At 47.1% G+C, this 19,800-nt stretch overlaps 1 protein-coding gene across 1 annotated transcript in view; it reads right to left on the minus strand.

Moving 5' to 3' along the window:
• Positions 1-11,883, minus strand: part of dnah1 (dynein, axonemal, heavy chain 1) — a gene marked incomplete at both ends in the record, with an annotated part of 32,098 nt that extends 20,215 nt beyond the window's left edge. Inside the window, 33 exons of the mRNA XM_084440975.1 lie at positions 43-229; positions 310-396; positions 515-664; positions 789-902; positions 1,084-1,189; positions 1,373-1,561; positions 2,123-2,236; positions 2,367-2,530; positions 3,110-3,250; positions 3,371-3,550; positions 3,674-3,779; positions 3,896-4,017; positions 4,257-4,421; positions 4,723-4,935; positions 5,049-5,302; positions 5,655-5,853; positions 6,069-6,224; positions 6,315-6,456; positions 6,639-6,721; positions 6,994-7,113; positions 7,238-7,463; positions 7,579-7,772; positions 7,942-8,092; positions 8,274-8,572; positions 8,670-8,881; positions 9,064-9,221; positions 9,334-9,586; positions 9,771-9,932; positions 10,046-10,178; positions 10,337-10,493; positions 11,037-11,211; positions 11,364-11,436; positions 11,692-11,883. Coding sequence (XP_084297101.1) covers positions 43-229; positions 310-396; positions 515-664; positions 789-902; positions 1,084-1,189; positions 1,373-1,561; positions 2,123-2,236; positions 2,367-2,530; positions 3,110-3,250; positions 3,371-3,550; positions 3,674-3,779; positions 3,896-4,017; positions 4,257-4,421; positions 4,723-4,935; positions 5,049-5,302; positions 5,655-5,853; positions 6,069-6,224; positions 6,315-6,456; positions 6,639-6,721; positions 6,994-7,113; positions 7,238-7,463; positions 7,579-7,772; positions 7,942-8,092; positions 8,274-8,572; positions 8,670-8,881; positions 9,064-9,221; positions 9,334-9,586; positions 9,771-9,932; positions 10,046-10,178; positions 10,337-10,493; positions 11,037-11,211; positions 11,364-11,436; positions 11,692-11,883 — 5,377 coding nt within the window. The remainder of the gene's footprint in view (positions 1-42; positions 230-309; positions 397-514; positions 665-788; positions 903-1,083; positions 1,190-1,372; positions 1,562-2,122; positions 2,237-2,366; positions 2,531-3,109; positions 3,251-3,370; positions 3,551-3,673; positions 3,780-3,895; positions 4,018-4,256; positions 4,422-4,722; positions 4,936-5,048; positions 5,303-5,654; positions 5,854-6,068; positions 6,225-6,314; positions 6,457-6,638; positions 6,722-6,993; positions 7,114-7,237; positions 7,464-7,578; positions 7,773-7,941; positions 8,093-8,273; positions 8,573-8,669; positions 8,882-9,063; positions 9,222-9,333; positions 9,587-9,770; positions 9,933-10,045; positions 10,179-10,336; positions 10,494-11,036; positions 11,212-11,363; positions 11,437-11,691) is intronic.
• Between the last annotated feature and the right edge of the window lie 7,917 nt (positions 11,884-19,800).

A 19,800-nucleotide genomic window follows, 5' to 3' on the forward strand; every position in this document is an offset into this window, starting at 1 on the left:
GACACAGAAAAAATGTTTGAGTGTGTGTGTGTCATTACAAACCATCCACATCCTTGAGGTGCTTCTTGGCACAGATGTTGCGGATTGACTCCTCCAGGCTACCGTATTCAATGGGCTCCTCTTTGATCTTGGGGAAGAGGTCAGACACGATGCCGTTGAAGAGCTTGAGGTCGTCTTGGAGGAACTTGGGAACGTTGACGTCTCGTATGGCCCGCAGACAGATCAGCTCCTAGATGACGGTAAGAAATTAGGCTGCTTGTTATTTTGTTGGAGGGAAAAATGACAAGTCATATTTTTTGACAAACCTACCTCATCCATATCAGGGTTTTCTCTCTTCAGGTTTCCAGCAGCAGAGATGACAGTCTTCACAGCTCTCATACCAAAGTCATAGTGATCCTGCATGCATAGGATAAAGCATGATAAGACCCGGTTTACAGTACAACACTATCACTGCTGGACCCTCATGCACCTAAATGCACTTTAAATCAAATTTAATTTGACATTGTCCACGCACCTGGGAGCTGAGCTGCTCTGAGGACAGTTTGAAGGTGGTGGTGATCTTCTTAGAGAGGACTTTGGCGTCACTGAAGCCAAAGGAGTACAGGGAGATCTCAGCAATCATGGCGTAGTCAGGCACCATCATAGCGACCGGGCGGAACAGGGCCTGTGAACGACAGGCAGAAGGTGTTCAATAATAGGATCTCTGTGAAAGGAGCGCAGGGTGTTCAATCATAATGTGACAGCCAAGGAACGCACTGTACTGTAGGGTGTTTAAACAGGGAGGCTACCTTGAGGTTGTCTGGCAGTTCTGTGCGTCCTGCATAGCCAGGGTTCATAGTAATGAAGACAGCACAGGAGGCAACCAGTGGAATTTCTGCCCCCTCAAACACAAAGCGCTCCACCTGTGCACACGCGCACACACGCACACACACACACACACACACACCGAAAACACGCATACTAATAAGAATGTTTAGTAGTGTAATGCTTAGGATTGTATGTGTGTAATGTGAATACCCATTCACTGGCGGTATCTATTTGTCATGTATCATCTGGGAGTCTGACAGTATCTTCTTGGCTCACCCTCTGTTGCTGGGCTTTCTGGATAGTGGTGATCTGCTGCGCCACCACTGACAGCACCTCCACATCAATGCGGTTAAACTCATCGAAACATGCCCAGGCCCCTGAGCTGCAAGAGAGGGATGTCCATCGTAGTAAGCGTATGGAAATACAATGTGAAATGTAGGAGATCAAAACGACTGAATTCATACACCTTTGTAACAACTGAACTGAAATTCCAGTATGTTGGGTTATGTCATTATGCCATTTCCAATATGCCAATATATTACGTTATATGCAAGTTCTGCCTCACCTGGCCAGACCCTTGAGGAACTTGCCCATGGCGATGAAGTCCAGTTGGTCGGAGCAGTTGAAGACCACCGTCTGGATGGCCAGGGCCTTCCCCAGGTCTTTGGTGGTCTCTGTCTTCCCTGTCCCTGCTGGCCCTGCAGGAGCCCCCCCGAACTTCAGGTGCAGCGCCCCCGTAAGAGTCAGATAGCACCTGGGGGTGACGTGTTCATAGTTCAGAGTGGATGTGCTGGTGGGGCAGCTCAGTAGCTCCAGGCTCCTAACAGTTTCCTTTTAGGGGCTGACTTGGCAGTTTGCTCTCTGAAAACAGGGATGGCCAGGGCTTACTGTACCTGTCTGTGAGTGGGGTGATGATCAGGGCTTACTGTACCTGTCTGTGAGTGGGGTGATGAGCTTACTGTACCTGTCTGTGAGTGGGGTGATGACCAGGGCTTACTGTACCTGTCTGTGAGTGGGGTGATGAGCTTACTGTACCTGTCTGTGAGTGGGGTGATGATCAGGGCTTACTGTACCTGTCTGTGAGTGGGGTGATGAGCTTACTGTACCTGTCTGTGAGTGGGGTGATGAGCTTACTGTACCTGTCTGTGAGTGGGGTGATGACCAGGGCTTTACTGTACCTGTCTGTGAGTGGGGTGATGAGCTTACTGTACCTGTCTGTGAGTGGGGTGATGAGCTTACTGTACCTGTCTGTGAGTGGGGTGATGAGCTTACTGTACCTGTCTGTGAGTGGGGTGATGACCAGGGCTTACTGTACCTGTCTGTGAGTGGCGTGATCACCAGGCGTCCTGAGTTGCCCAGGTACTCATATCCATACAAGAACTCTGCATTTACTGCTTGGATATACAGGTCCTCTCTGGCCCAGTAATACCTGGAACGTTCACAGATTTGAGCGGATTACTCAGATAAGATGAGCATCGACCCACATCACTTTCCAGTGTGTTTTGTACACAAACAAAGTGCTACGTGCTAAGAGCAGCGACATGAGCAGCGGGACAAACCTGAGCTGGCTGATCCATTCAAAGTCATTGACACTGGACACCCCCTCCTCCACCAGCTTGGCGGCCACGTCCTTGGCGTGGACCTCGATGACGATCAGGGCGGAGAGCACGGCCCTCTGCATCTTCGACAGACGGCCCCTCACCAGCTGCACCAGGTCACCGAGCTTCACAGAGGGCAGCGCCCGCGTTAAGTCACACAGTGGGCGCATTAAGTAACTGAGCGCTCACGCTTAGAATGCTCACTGTGAGCGCTGGACGCATTTTAAAAACACTTAACGTTCTGCTCATTCTGAGCGCTGATCAACCGTCATATGTCAAAAACGTTCACTGAAAATGGCTATGCAAAAAGCAGTGGTAGGTGCGTTATTCAATGTTTTGGTGGAGGAGGCAGACATCCCTTCATCTATGCGACTCATTTCCTCTTCGGTCACTGAAACGGAGGCCTTTTGTGTGCAATCAGCACTGGAGAGCTGTACGAGCATCCTTATGGGATCCATCTCCTTTTGCGTTTGCTCAGACTGATTGTAGTTTAGAAGTGCTCTCTTGCGCTCTGAGCAGATCAATCTGAGCGTAACCGAGCAACCCGTTAAGTGTGTTCTACGCTCTGAGCGAAGCTGAGCCGCTCAGATACTTAACCCATTGTTTTCCCACAAAGAGGTACGGTATAACACAGCGTCAGAGCCCTTGATGAAGCATTGAGGATGTCAGACCAGCCTTGGTCACACTAAACTGCGGCCACACACCTGGGTCTGTAGCTGGGGGTAGAGGCGGTCAGCCATGTCTCCCTGCTCCAGGGCCTCGGACACCTCCGTGGTCCAGAAGGTCTGACAGCCGGCGATGACCACCTGACCGGGCCATGACAACACCCACTCTGTGCGCGGTTGCTGAGGGGAGAGGGAACGCTCTCGCTTGTCAAATCTCCCTTCTCACTTTCAGAATTCGGTTTGTGAATCGCTACGTCCCAACGAGATGCTGAATCATCAGTTTGCTGTTGGGTTTCTAACCTGTGGATAGATCTGCAGGGAGCGGTCGATGTTGTCCCTCAGACTGGCCTTCATAGACTTCTCCACCTCCCGCAGCCAGTCCTCCACATTCCCAGAGGGCCACACGGGCAGACAGAGCATCACCTCCTCCCCCTCCCCCGAGTACATATGGGTGATCTGCAGGTCTGACTGGAACTTCAGCTGAAGGACATGGAGGAGACAGTATATCAATGTCATAAACATGTTACTCAGTTGTTGTAAAAAAAAACAACAAAGGTAAAAGGTGAAGACAGAGAGAAAGAGAGAGTGAGAGAGCAGACAAACCCGAGCAATGTTCTCGAAGCACTTGCGCAGATGAGGCTGTACTGCAGTAGGATCTTTGGTCTGGGACAGAATCTCTAACAGCTCGTCGTCTGACAGGAAATAGAATCTGCCAAGACAAACGCAAAGAGTCAATCACACACACACACACACACACGTTTGACAGTTCTCTCACTCACAAGACAGCAGGTCAGGGAGTTTGGGCTGTGTCACTGGGCAGCATACCTGGGGAAGGTGCCTCGCTTGGTCTCCAGGTACTCACTCAGGCCCTTCTGGACCATCTCCAGCAGCTTGTTACAGTCCCTCAGGCTGTCCAGCAGACGGGGGTCTGGACACAGGTCAATCACCTACAGACGCAACACAGGGGCAAACTCGCGCATGAAGACTTCTATGATCTCTATGTGTATTCAAGCACAATATATGGACAGTATCACCCATGCAGGTCTGTCAATGCCTTGATGTGGTACTGTGTTGTACTGTGTACACAGAACTGGAGCATTCACTATTTGTATGTACAATGTGGATCATAATGTGCTTCATAATCAAATATATTTGAACCAATGTGTCCTACTGATGACAATCTGACCTGTTTGTTATCGTGAGCGGTCCTCATGAGCTTCCTCCAGGTGCGCTCCATGGTCTGATACCTCTTGCCCTCCACTGGCAGCTGGCGGTTGATGTCGTCAGAGCTGAAGATGGGCTCAAGATAGAGCCAGGACCGCTGGCACGTCAGCCACTCCTCCAACACATCCTGCCAGCAGGGGGCAGCCACACACAGGGATGACGATCAGGAACTTGTTACTCAGTAGAACACGGATGCTTTTGAATGGAGACAAGGCTGTTCAGCCCACTTGACTCATGGTCTATCTAGAATGGCAATGCTCATGTAACTTAAAGGACTGGTCTGACCTTTTGCATTATAAGCCATGTTATAAGGTTATTTACAATCATATACAACGGCCAATATCAAAATTTCGTCAAACTGTATACTCTTGAGATATAGCCCGTCGCTGCTAACACACATACAATGACAGTCTCTCTCTCAGTTGTACCTGAGTCATCCTGAGCTTGCTCTCCCAGGTGCTGATGCGATCCTCGAAGGGCTTCTTATAGGGAGAGAAAGACATGCTCTGGGTCATGACGATGTGGTCGTCCAGCAGCTGGGACGCCTCGTCCGAGCTCTTCAGGATGTACGTGCCCGTCTCCTTATACGGCAGCACCTCAAAGGCCACCGATGACCACTCATGTTCCATCTTATCCAGGGCCTGAACAGGCAGAGAGGGAGAGCAAGGGGTTCACAATTTACTAGCACACAACGGAATAGGTGTAACATGCTACATATTTGTTTATGGGATTGTTTTCCAGCTCGACACAGCACCTGCTGGATGGCGTACTCCTTCCCTGCCACCTCGGCCACGCGGGCGATCTCATCCACGTGGTCCTGCAGGCCCAGCTCCAGGCAGCGGGAGAAGGTCAGGTTAGCCTTGGGCTTCACGTTCATGTGGATCCGGTCCGACAGCAGCTGCCAGTGGCGGCTACGCATCCCCGGGTTCCTCAGCCCCTGGATCAGAGGGATGTAGGGGCGGAAGTCGTCGATCTTCCCCCGGATCTCGGACGCCACATCCTGACAGGCTGGGCGGATGGGTTGGAGAAGAGGAGGAGGAGCGTGTGTGGAGAGACAGAAAAAAGACAAAAATCACACCCAGGCAGGTGGTGAAGTATGGTGCAAGCAGGTTATACGAAATCTCTACTGCCCTCTGCTGGTGTGCAGTGTGGTATTGGCTACTCCTGATTGGTCTAGATCTCACGCTAAGAACGGACACACAAACACGCACGGACGGACAGACTCGCACATAGAGGGGGTTGCGCCGTTTAAAAGAAAGATACAGGATGAATAAGAAAGTAGTCACTGTAGGACACACACTGTGTGGCTGCCTATGGTTAATGAACTGTGTCTCATGTGACTTTAGTTTATTCTCCTCACCGGGGATGTCCTTGAACTGTTTCACACACTTGTGCATGGTCTTGAAAGCGTCCGTGACGTTGCGCTCCAGCTGCTCGGGGTCGATGACGGACAGCGGGTCGTTAAGCCAGCTCTCCTGCCAGCGGAGCCAGTCTGACGTGGTAGTCCACAGGTCTCGGAAGGGCAGGAAGTCCCTGCTCAGCTTCTGCAGACGCTCGTACTGCGACATGCACACGACGGTACGCAATCACAACTGGAGGGCATATTTCTCCCTGCCTATGTCCTGACATGTGTTTATTTATGGCGGCACAACACATTTCTCCTTGTGTGCAATAAACTTGCATTGACCTTGAACTTCACCTTGACCAAGTAAACAACTGAAAAGCAATGATGGAAGTTGATCATGACAAGAGTAGCGCCAAGAGCCCCACTCACATTGGTGACAGGGATGCCAAACAGGCGTTCCCGGTTGTTGTAGGTCTGGGCCATGGTCTGGGACTCCTTCAGCTGCTTGCCCACACGCCTCACCTCATTGGCCACCTCGTGGGCTCTGCTAGCGTCCGTGTATCCGGAAAAGCCAGCCACCACCATCTGTAACCACGCACCCAGATGGTTACTGTACTTTAGTACCTTATGTGATGGCTTAGATGGGTGGGGGATGTTGCCGGGAGCTCCACCGACCTGCAGAGAGTCAAGGCGCTCCTGGAAGTTGTTCTGGTCGGCCAGCTGGATCTTGTGGAAGCGTTCTTCATCCTCCACATGCTGGGCTGAAACTGTCTCCATCTGGGTGACGATCTTATGTGGCCACGCCATGGCTGTCCACCTGCACCGAGACAGGGAGTGCTTTTATTCAGAATTCACTATCTCTCTCTTTATTATCCATGATCATGTAAGTTGTGGCCCGATAATCGAATTTGTCCTGAACAAAATCACTATCTCATTTCTAACATCCAGCAGAAAGTTTTGAAAACAATGCTGTACGTCATGATGGATGGTCTGTCTTACTTTCCATTGAAGTCATCATTGGACAGACTGTAGAAGAACTCGTCGATTAGCTCATAGTCCGACGTAGCCTTGGATAGGACCTCCTAAGGGGAGATTTGGAAAGTGAGATCGACAATGCGTCTGATTTACAAGCTGTGCTTCAATTTAAGCGGGCGATTTTTTCACGAGTGAAAACACAGAAAACACCTGGGCTTCCCTCACCACACAAACAGGCATTGACGCATGACGGCACGCCCTATAGATGACATGCCCCCATGAGGCAAGGCCCTGAGGAGGATTGGCCCTAACGCCCTGTAAGGTGTTTAGCTTAATATTCTTATACAAAGCATGTCTGTATCATTCTATCAGTCTGCACCTCATTGGCTTTGAGCTGGTCTGGGATCTGCTTCATCCACTCGCGCTGCTCTGTCAGCTCCTCGATGGTGTTGGGTTTCTCATACAGCTTCTTGCTGATGGCCTTGCACTCTTCGCATGCCTAATAACATACACAATACATACAATAGAGTGTTTCTGTGCACTCTATATCTCACACAATGAATAAATACACTCGGCTCTATACCTGTCTCTATACCTGTGTCCCATGCAAATGAGAGACTCACGTCTTCCACTTGCTTGCGTAGTTTGAGGGCGAGCCGGTTGAGCACGGCGTTGGCCAGGGCTCTGCGTTTCTTGGACAGGCCCTGGCGCACGCTCTCCACGCTGACAGTGAAGGGCCCTATGATGATGGACGCAGGGAGGGAGTGGTCCAGACACTCCTTCTCCTTCAGGTGCTGCACCACCTCCTTCTTCACCTCCTGAGGAGTCTGCTCCTCCTGGCTATGGGCTCTGTGCACATGAAACACAACCATGGGATATTGCCATTGCATAACACCAGCCAGCTAAGACAGATTAATTTAACGGGACAACTTCATCGCGCCTATCCCACAGTGGCAGGTCTTACTTGAGGAAGGTTTCGATGTCGGAGTTGTGCAGCTCCAGGTGTTTCTCGTACTGGCAGGCGTAGGCCCTGAGGGGTATGGCTGCCTGGCGCAGGGCTACACCGATCCTCTCTCTCAGCTCGGCCACCGCAGGCTCCCACAGTCCCACCGACTCCAACAGGGGAACGCCACTAATGAACATGTTCTGCATCACAAACTGAGAGACAGAGACAGGGTTATCATTATCATCTCGTTAATCAGAAAAGGCATCATCTTCACTATCACCATAACGGCAGAGTGAATATAATCGAGATAAACTTAAAACAGTCTATCATACACTTCATTGGTCTACGTAAATCAGGCCAAACAAATGCAGTTTATCTTGCCTTGTCCAGTTGAGGTACGTTGTGGGTGGACAGTATTCCCTTATCAAACAGATTAATGATGGATATTTCAAAGTTCTCCAGAGGAATACTGTAGCGGACCCCGGTCTGGTCCAGAACAAGGTCCACCAGAAACAGAGGGTTCTTTTTAGGCCTGCATGCATAGGTATGGTAAATACGTCATCAGTGTGCAATAACAGTATCATAACAGTATCAATAACACTTCAATATCAACAGTTAGACATGGTTATACAGCGAAGGAAGAAATGTATGATGATTTCTTTGTTTTCCACAGAGAGAGACAGAGGCAGAGAGTTTGACGGGCCATATCTGACTTGTAGGGGCTGTTGATGAGATCGGAGCCCCAGACCAGGTCCTGAGGGCAGGTGAGGACGCTGTGGCAGGCGTCCAGCAGCAGCTGAGCCAGGCTGACCATGGAATCCTGCACCAGGAAACGCAGGGAGTCCTGGAGGCTGTAGCGCACCAGAGCCATGAGGCGGCACAGCTTGGACATCCTGTACACCTCCCAGCGTGACTCTGTCAGACTGAACCAGCCGGGCCCCACATCTCTCAGGCTAGAGCGGATGCCATTACACAGGGTGGTCACCCATGAGTCCCTCAGGAACAACTGGACCTGAATAAATAAAAATACAATACTTGCATATTTGTCATGGGAGAAAGACGTGAGAAAGATGTCACAAGTTCCTCAAATGACACAAATGTCACTTTACCTGTGCATGTGTCTGAGACTGGGTGAGCTCAAATTCTTCAAGACGCAGTGATTTGGTGAAAGTTATGTGGAAGAGACTCATGGCTGCCACTCTGTTGCACTCGGCTCGCACTTTGGCCAAAGCAGAGATCACCTCTGGCTTGGTCAGCAAGGAGTTGAAGGCGAATGCAGCTCGGTTGTTCTCAAAAAGGTAGTCAGGGACTGACACAAGCCCTGTGGACATGCAACATTGTTTAAGTGAGGGCACTGCAAAAAAAAAATCAATATTCAAGATTGTATGATAAACAACACCTCTGCCTTAAACATTTACAGTATAATGTGATAATGAGATATCTGCCAATGACCTCTAAGTGGCCTCTTCATAATAACCTCTCTTATTTGACCAAGGAGCTCACCCTTCAGGGGCACGTGCTCCACTTCCTTTTGAGGCAGAGTGATGTGGGAGAACTTCTCAGGGTTGGACAGCACTACTCTGTCAAAGCTGATCCGGTTCATAGTGCGGAGATACTCCAGGTTGATCTCATGCCCCAGACGAACTATACACTCCTGCAGACTGGATTAAATATGACCAAAATGATATGGTGAAAAGAGTACAGACAGTAACCTTGCAATGGCACACAATGAAATGCAAATAGGAAACGGTACTGTATAGGAATGTCTCTCACAGTTTGAGTCTGAGGCCAGGCGTGGAGAGGGCATGCTCTTTGATGCGGGCGAGGCTTTGCGTATTCATAGGCGGTGTGCCACTCCACACGGGCATACAGTCTACAGACAGGTGGTAGAGCAGCATTGCCTCTGTGTTCTCCCTCCAGCGATGGGCAAACTGGACCCGCTGGGCAAACAGACGAGGGTCCTCAGCGCAGAACATCAGTCTGATCCTAGGGACCCAATGCTGAGTGGCTGTAAGCAGGTGCACACCTACAATAGAGTATAGAACACACAGGAAGAGGCAGAGATAAGACACATTCTATACGGATCAAAATGGACGGTGAGCGCTTTTCTGACTGACCAGTGTGGCCAAGGGGAAAGAGGGGACAGGAAATAGAGGTGATCTATGAACTAAATCTGAGTATCTAGACCAAAGTCTATGAACACTACTTGCCTTTTGTTCTCTGTCCCCCGTTGATGACAGGTTTCCCTCTGGCATCTCTCACTCTGCCATTCCTGTCTGCCTTCTGGACCAAGTAAAGGCCTTTCTCCTTGCAGTAGTCAAGAACCCCCACAAACTGCCAGCTGTACTCCAGGGTGGGGCTTTTTGGGTCCTCTTCAGAATAAAAGGTGATGAGACAGAAGGGAATTGACAAAAATCCTCTCCTCTCCTATAAATTAAATTGTATACTTTTTAAGAACTAGCCTATGACCATATAAAAAGACTACCTGGGGGGATCTTGTCAGTCATGGGCAGCAGGGCTTTGGCAGGTAAGGGTTTGCGGTCAGTTGATCCGGCTTCATAGCCCAAGGCAAGCCAGTCTTGAGGAGTGCGACAGTCATACTCCTCATTGTCAAACACCTGGGGCAGAAAGTCGATGACTGTTGAGAGACAGCCACTCTCTCAAACAGATAAATCATAATCAGCGGCATAGTCCTTTAGACATATTAGAGAGACCGTGATTCACTGTGCCTGTGATTAAGGCAATATAGCTAACTTGGTCTGAGACTGCCTCTCACCTCCAGAGGCAGGTAGTTTGACACAGGTGGGAGTGGATTCTCTGGGGTGGTCTCATGTTCCGCAGTGCTCTGGTGTTGAGGCATCAGAAGGTTTGAGTCAATGCCTTGCTCTGCCAGGAGCTGGGCAATGTCCAGTTTCAAGTACTCTCGCCTGCGCCTGAAAGACAGAAACAAGGGATTTGGTATAAGAAAGTAAAAAAATGGACTGTGTTTAAGAACGGACGCTTATGCCTCAAGCTCCACTTATTCGACGCCATCGTGGGGGCCGTTCTGTATGGCTGTGAGTGCTGGACTCTGAGCCACTCCCTTGCTGAACGGATGCTTCACCAGAATGCTATATCCAGGACTGAACATAAGTCATAACGCACACGTCAGTATTGAAGATCTGTACGGAGAGAGGCCAAGAAGAATGAGGCTGGCTGGGCACTGCTACAGACACCGAGAGCTTCCAGCCAACAAGCTGGTATTACGGGAGCCATCTCCATGGCACGGACACAAGTCGCGAAGACGTCCTACCAAAACATTTGTGGACATAATTAAGATGGATGCGGGAGTGGAGATCACTGATGAGATCGCCAGGTGACGGAGGACCGGGATAACTGGCGACAAAGATGGGAGGCCCGTCTGTGGATGACCCGATGATGCCCGTCTACTTCGAGCTGTTGCCTACACAAATAGATGGCCACAAACACACACACACCTTTCAATCTCTATCCTGCGGGGGATCTGTCCCGGCAGGCTATTGTAGGCCAGCTGGACCTTGGCGGTGTAACCTCCTGGAGAGAAGTCAGTCTGCTGATGGTGTTGGGTGCTAGGTCCATGCCTGTCCTTATCCACCAGACCGTGGAGGTCAGGGGGAGTCCGGAAGGTGGTCACTAAGAACAGAGTACAAACAGAGAGGGACGTCACATTGGTGAAAATACCTTTTTGCTAAATTATAGGTGTCTAGTGGTTGATAAAAATAAATTAAACATAAGATTCATGTAACTCTCTAGACACATTCCAAATTGTTGCATAAGAGCCTCACCTTTCGGAGTGTTGGAGTCATAGCCAGATTGGCACAGTAAACTCTGTTGAGTCTCTGGTCCCTCTGTGCAAGACTAAAGCATTAAGAGGCAGATTTGGTCACTGCTCAGTACTAGAAAGATCAAAATAGTGCCATGCTAGTGGTAGCCAGTTGTAGCAGCTCCTTATTTTTTTAATGTTGTCTTTTGAGGCTGTAACAGTGCCCCCCCCCAGCCCCCCCAACTACTACAACTAATACTACTAGAATCTGAGGCAAAACAACACAATGGCAAACCTGAGCCTGAATGTATGTAGCAAATGATTGATTGTGCTGTACAGTAATTATCTACCTGCAGTCTCGGTTTGCCTGCTGTCGTGATGAGCTCAGAGTAGTATCCTTTCTGCTCGATCAAAGGGTACTTTCTTTTTGTTGGTAGTTTGTTTCTGTGAGATAACTTGGGCTCTGCAGGTTTGCTTGGGGGGTGTGGCACAAATGTACCAAAACCATGGGGGTGGCTTTGGTGTACCTGCTTTGCCTCCATCTCCACACAGATGGAACTGTCACACAACAAAAAAGCAAAAATGAATATGGCAAGTGACAAAATACTTTGCTAACAATGAAAATGTGATGTCACTTGCTTAATTACAGTAATGGACACAGTAAAAATAAGCCTACAAAACACAATATTATCACGACTCTTAGTTATAACATTACTAGCTAGCTGGTAGCTAATTTAGCTAACGTTAAACTACGGGGAGATTAAAACAGTTGCCAGGCAGTTGGCACAGTTGGCATGAACCTGGTTAAACACAAGTTGTATACGTTAGATTTGTGTTTCACTTTCTAGGATACTCCTGAAATAGCCTACCTTTGGAAGGTGCTATTCGTTTTCAGACATCACCCTTGTTGCGTGGAGTTGACTTTGACTTTTCTTCTTAGCTGAAATCTCGGTTTCTATGCAGAGTTGGAAAGTTGAGAACGCGGCAACGGTTGTCAGGGGCGTTCCTATCAAACAGCTGGGGGAAGGGGGGGGGGGGGCAGAGCACGTGACCCTGTTAAACGTTAACTATCTATCCAGCTCCATTGTAAAATATACAGTAATCTGGGAAGATGCAATTTATAGTGAATGTTATGGTTTTTCAGGGGTACATTTTACATGAACAAATTACACAGGATCCTCGGATTTCAAGCTTTTAATTCTGAATGTTGATCTCTGGATGCATAGTCCATACATACATACAAGTCTATGTAGTGACTTATTTTGATCAGATAGCATATTTAATGTAATGCAAGTCTGTCATCATTTTCGTTTATTTACTTTTATTTCTTGGGCTTGGGTGGCCTGGTCTTGTGTTCCTTCATAAAAAAAAAAAATTAAACAAAAAAAACAAACTTCGGTTTTTCCTATGTGTGAGGACTAGGGTCAGACACGCCTTTGTCATAGGCTAAACAAAAATAGTGTTTTAGGCTCACTTTAATCTAGCTGTAAAGGCTGTTCCATATAAAGCCTGTGGGCCTGATGACAGAAAGTCCTAAATTGTACTGAACACATTCCTCAAAATGTCTTCTCTTCGGCAACTATCTCCAGGGGACCTCCATTCCTCTGCCAATCTTGAGGGTGATAATGATAATTATGAGCCAAAATACACCGAAATGGACAGGATCTTGTACTCAAATTAGCACTGCCTTCCTGTCCCATCTAGACCTGCCTAAATGTGTCTGGCAGGGGGAGAAACCCCATTGACCTATGTGATCCCCACATTTTTGGGTCAGGGGGCCCCACATCTCCTTCTTTTACTCATTGCAGATCACATACACCATGCCCTATGACCCTGCCCCTGCCTAAATCCAGCAGCGCTGCCTAAGCCTGTGTAATAGAGCATAAATACCTTGTGTCTTGTAACTCTCATGGTTCCCTATGGAATGATACACTGCAGAGGGGTTCAGTGTGTAAAAATCTAAACTGAGACCACAGGAGGTCCCACATTGGCCTGCTGTGTGAAACAGGGAGATTATGAACTGTTCTTCTTCAAGAAATAGACAATGAGTGGGGAAGCAGAACAGAAGCCAATCGAAATCCTAAGTGTAGGTACTATTGTTTCTGGTGCTCTCTAATTAATCCTTGTGCTTTTTCAACTGCATCAACTACAGTTTTAACTAAAGGAAGGTTCATCCAAGTTCTTCTTTTGACTTGTTGGCCATTCATGCTGGCACGGAGCGATTAGGATGAACTCACTGATCTGGGGAGCTTGATCCCGATCTCCCAAGTGAATGACCACACCAAGGCAATAACCCACATCTGATAATGCCATTTCATATTAGAGCTCTCAGCTGTTTGATCCCTGGTCTGAGCAGCCTCATTAATCGTTAGCAGGTGTGTAATCATTGATGAGGTCAGCGAGAGCTATCTGGCCCGGGGGAACCAAAGCAGATTGAGGTTAAAATATAAGCTCCAGCGTGTCTGGTGAGGAGGTGGTCCTGAAAACAGGACAGCCAGCCAGGGTTTGGCGGCCAGGCTCTAGTCATAGCTGAGGTTAGAGGCCGCCACTGTGCTTGGCTTTTTTCAGACAGATGTGGCCAGGGTTAGCAGCACTCTGTGTGTGGAGCTGATTAAAATCTAACAAGCCTTTCATAGCTTTGATCCACCCTGTACCACTCTCTCTCTCTCTCTCTCTCTCTCTCTCTCTCTCGCCCTTAGTCCCTCTTTTCTCTCTCACTGTCCAGCGGCAGCATATCAACCAGTTGGCATACCATCAACCAATATGGCCATATTGATATTAGCCCCTCAGACACACAGCCACCTCCCTCATCCCTCCTCTCACCCCTCTCGGCCAGATTCTCTCTTTGGCTTCCTTCCTATCCACCCTCCCTCCTTCACCCGTCTTTTTTTAACCTCCCCACAATTGCCCTCCTGCTTTTATAGAGCTTGGCTGTTGTGGTGGTTACGCCTGCATGACTGTGACTCCCATTTTACTGTAATGAGAGCAGCATGTTTAGGAGGCTAACTTTAAACTCTCCTGATGGCCAGATGTTGGCTGGTGTGATCAAACACTAACACACATACACATACACACAGACACACAGACACACAGACACACACACACACACACACACCACCACCACCACCACATCCACCTCCACCTCACTGTCACTGTAGTTGGGGTAGCCAGAAGGAGTGAATGGTCACATACATACCCACCTTTTTTACTATGTTAAGCCCCATATACCACCAAAACTGTAAACATACTCTTGCGTGTGTGAATTTATTTGCGGGCATGCATGTGTGCCTAGAAGGATGTAAACAAATATATTCATGAGAATCGTACATTGTAGCATTGCAGATCACTTATTAATTACACATAATCTCACCAATCGTCCATTGCAACACCCTATTCTCAAAAGCGCTTTACCATTTTATGAGGCGTCCAGTCCACTCCCAGCAGCAACACCACTGTTTTGCATGCATTTCCTACATACCACTACCATTTAATGGATGAAATGGATACACCGTTAGGGCAGCAAATGTCACATTAACACTGCAATGTTTTGTGGCTGTGAATTTAATGAGCGCAGGCCAGAGACGAGTGGCACGAGAGGATGACCCAGGGTGTTCGTTGCTGACCACTGGCAAGTTAGTGAATGGAGATTAACTGCGACCCCCATGCCTCAAAGGGCATTGAAGTGGCCGCCCATAGTTGGATGTGCTTCACAGATGGACCCTTGGCGTGCTCATAAAGAACAGCTTTAATGGGTGGCGAGTGGCGACAGAGCTTAGGGCAGGAATGCTGGCCAGACAAAGTAAGAGCCCATCTCACATCTTACAGCCCTGGATCCAAAACAGATGCAGCTGCTTTTTCTCTCCCATTTGCCCCATTTCTCACTATGGCATTTAGAGTGGAGCGTAGATCACAAACTCAAATAATTGAAACTCAAATAATCAGAAACCATACAGTAGATTATAAAAACATTCAGTGAAGGGGAAGGCCCTCACTGGTCCAATGTCATTGAGTACACTGGTGTATGTGTGTGTGTGTGTGTGTGTGTGTGTGTGTGTGTGTGTGTATGCAGGCAACATGTGTGTGCGTACATGTGTGTGTTTGTGTGTGCGTGCAGGCAGCGTGTGTGTGTGTATGCAGGCAGCATGTGTGTGCGTACGTGTGTGTGTGTGTGCGTAAGTGCGTGTGTGTGTGTGCGTTTATATGATTATGAACTCTACAATAAGGTAAGTGAAATGTATTGATATCCTCCAGTTTCATTATCTTTAATCTTATAATCCATATTATGGGTGACCTTTTTCAACTCTTGTATACTGCTCTTTCGTGGCATATTATCTTTATTTGGGCTATTGGACGGGAAAGCATAAAATCTGAGAGAGGGGAAGCTGAGAAGAGTTTCTGTGTAGGCATGTGTTTGTATGTGTGGTGGGTGGGACAGTTTGTCTCTTTTAGACTTCAGGCAATGCTTCATCTGCATTAATGAAATAAGTCACTGCCACTCAACTTAAACATCCCTAAAATTCCAATCATTTTTCTTATTGAGAATTAATAAATCATAAATGAAAAGGATGTTGAGTCAAACACATGCTACTTTTTCCTTACACTCACATGAGCAAACCAAACACACCCGCACGCATGCACACACATGCGCGCACACACAGACACACACACACACACACACACACACACACACACACACACACACACACACACACACACACACACACACACAACACAGTATGTTATTACTTTGGCACTCTGCCAAAGCGTTCCACAAAGGCTCGGTTCTGTCATCCTGCCTCATCTGGTCTCCATCAGTCCTTGGCCCTGACAGCTTCATCTGTGTCATTCATTCTCTCAGATCAAAGAACCTCTCTGCAATTTAAGCCCATTTAACCCAAATGGAAAGACAGATACCCATGTGCAAAAGATACATGAGAACGCATGAGCAAGTACTATACACACACACACACACACACAAATACATATGCACACACATATCTATCAAATGGCGATATGCATAGTCAAAGAGGAGTCACATACTGTATTGAAAAAAACACTGATTATGACAGAGCTAACTTCAACATAAGGTGTTTAAAGACAACTTACTGTAGCCTTCAAGATCAAGAATCCTCACTTTTTTGGGCATGACCTAGGCCTCTGGGGCTGAGTTCTAGCCTTTGACCTCAGACAGCACCCAAGCCTCACAGGGAAATGTAGGGAGACTCTTGATTGATAATGATAACAAGTGCACTCAAACTAATTTCAACAGGGTGACTGAGCTATACTGTGGCGCTCACCCAAGCATAGACCATGACAACCATGGCTTTCACCATCTGGGCTAAGAAACATTATCCTATTATTCGACCACCCAATTGGATCAAACACATGCACCACACAGAATCAACTATTGATTTTACCTTCTGGCTCATTGTATCTTGCTACTGAGGAAAGACAGTCATGGTGACAGACACTTCAGATAAACTGACAAAACAAATACAGAATGTTTCCACTGTTGTACTTATGTGACCAGCAAGAACACTAAGCGATACCGCACGGCAGACACAAAGATGTATTTGAGGAGACGGGAGAAGCACAGATTGACACCATGTTCTGGACACACGCATGTAAGACCTGCCTGCACAAACACTGAGGATATAGGGGCCGAGGGATCCCTGATAGTCTGACCCTGACACACTGACCCAAGCCTCCATTAAACTTTGTAAATGAGAGAGAGTAGCAATTAGTGCCAGAGTCATGGGGCAGTAGGTGACCTGTGTGATCTTGCCTGGCTGGTATTTGAACCCTCACAGCTGGGGGCCGGTGATGAACAGAGAATCAAAACTCGATGTGTTCCAGTGAAAGTGGTGGAAAAAAAACAGCCTCTACTCCTTCCACTTTCCCTCTCTCAACAGTGAAAGTCTAGACCATGGTGTTGTGGATTTCCTTGGTTTTGCTTTCCCATGTTGTAAACAACATTTTTATTCATTGTGGGCTGGCACCATACAAGTCACTCCGTATTCATAGTAAATTACCCACAATTACTATCAAGTCAATTAACATTTCACTGTTTTGTATTTTAAGCTGAAATGAACAGCCAAATACAGATGGCTGGCAGACATCGGTTTAAAATGGTTTACAGCTCCCTACTTATACTGTTAAATCCTTCTAAATAGCTCTCCCCTAAGTGAGTATACTGTACATAAATCAAAATAAACAACCATTTTGAGATCCAACCCATTTTTATTTTCAAAATACACAAATGTAGGCCTACAGTATGAATCATACATATCACACCTAGTATGATGTCGATTAAAATATTGTACAGTATCACTTTGATAACATTCCATGAAAGAGCAGTATGCAAGAGTTGAATAAAGTCACCCATAATACAGATTATAAGATTAAAGATAATGAAACTGGAGGATATCAATACATTTCACTTACCTTAGAGTTCACAATCATACACACACACACACACACACACACACACACACACACACACTTGAAAGCTTTCTCTCTCCCTCTCTCTCTCTCTCTCAAACACACACACACACACACACACACACACACACACACACACACAAATACTGAATCAGCAATGACACCATCTTACATCTGTACATCACTAACATTTCGGGCTAACAGCTTGTCCCTCATAAACAGGCTTAACACAATTTCCCATGAAGATATTTATGACACATACAGGCTGCAGCTTGAACATGGACCAAAAGAGAAACAATTAGATGTTTGAGGATGAAAGAGAGCCCTCAGTATTTTTATTACCTGGAGGACTTCCAGGCGCTGGGTGTTATAAGGGAGTGGAGAGTAACAGTACAGATGGAGATAAAGAGCAAGATGGATGAAGAACAAATTTAGAGGAGATTGAGAAATTATGAGGAGGAGGAGAGCTGAAGAGGGAAATTGTTCTGTAGAATATTCACTGAGATTACGTTAATATGTAAAATCACTGGCTGGTGGCCAACAAACATTAGATGGTATGATATGATGGTATGAAGTATGATATCCATCCCTGTGACAACCTTTTAGGAGCTATATGTTGTACTGTACATAGACCCACTGCACACCGCCTCCAGTTTGTTATTTACAAAATAGCATAGGCTATGATGTAATTTCCTTGTGCAGGAGTTTTGTTAGATGATGGGTTTGATGAGGCTAAAAATAGAATGCTGGATATCAGAACCATAAAACTGAGAAGACATGGTGTTTATTCCACTGACTCAGCATATTTGCCAGGGAATAGGAATGCATCAACAAGTTTACCGTGGATTGTTCATTTCCATAATGTGATTGAAAGGGAATTAATTAAAGCATTTCATCACTGTCATGATGGAGTATCTCTGTGTTGTTTTAAAGATTCGGAGCCCAAGTCAGATGCTGTGTATGGTAGACCTACAGTATTCTGTAATAACCATGCTCCATCACATGATGTTGGTGTGCCAAAGAACAATTAAGCTTTAACAAATATAGGTAGACTATAAGGCTATTTTCACCGACGTTTCGTGTTTCTCCAACCTGGGCTTCAAAGAGACCCCTGGTTATATAAATTACTGTGGCTAAAGAACAGGAGGAAGAAGTAGATAAACTAATTTCCTTCCCCTACTATTAGGAGGCCCTGGCTTGTGTGCTCGCGATGGAACTTAGTTGGAATGCACTACGACTGGTTCGCATTAAGCACGTTCATCTGACTACCTCCCACACCCTACTCACGCTCCTTTGTGGGGTCATACCTCATTGTGTGGGGCCCTTGTGTTTGAGGGACAATTTGTATGTGTACTGCTAGAATGAAATGAAAAACTCCCTTGGGTCAACTGTTGTTGTAATACACCCAGTATCCACAGAGTGGCTGAATAGAGCGCGTGCTCGCCTCGTGCGTAATTGGAGTTGGGCATGTTCCAGGCGCGTGTGCGCTAGGGCAGCCCAAAGATCTCACTCTGGACAACACTTGAGTGAGAGCAATAGCAGGCAGTGTTCGAGAGGCAAGGAAGTTATATGAATGTGTGGATGGAGCTGAATAATAGTACATATGGAAACAGGTTATTGTTATTATTATTTTTTATTATTATGATTATTTTGACATGTCATCTGGAATGTTCAAACGGGATTAACCTACGGCTTTTGGTCAGTCCGTCATCAACGCGTCATGGTGGACCAGACACACACCAAACACTCAAGATTTTCAGGGAGTTTTAGCCCCGTAATGGTCGTAAATGAAGGACGTTTTTCTCTTTCTAATAAGTGAAGAAACTGAAGACGAAACCTTTGGATGCGACTCAGGAGGATCATGCGCAATCGTTCGCGTACTCCGGAATGCGCTCTTGTCTGGACAAATGCGATGCTGAGGTTTTGTCTTACCTGATGAAAAAGTAACCGGGCTAATTTGCCTAAGAGACAGAAGAAAGACTCAAATGTTTTGAATGTTTTCGCGTGAAAGTCGCCTC

Source organism: Borostomias antarcticus, assembly GCF_949987555.1.
Source record: "Borostomias antarcticus genome assembly, chromosome: 7".
Taxonomy (NCBI): domain Eukaryota; kingdom Metazoa; phylum Chordata; class Actinopteri; order Stomiiformes; family Stomiidae; genus Borostomias; species Borostomias antarcticus.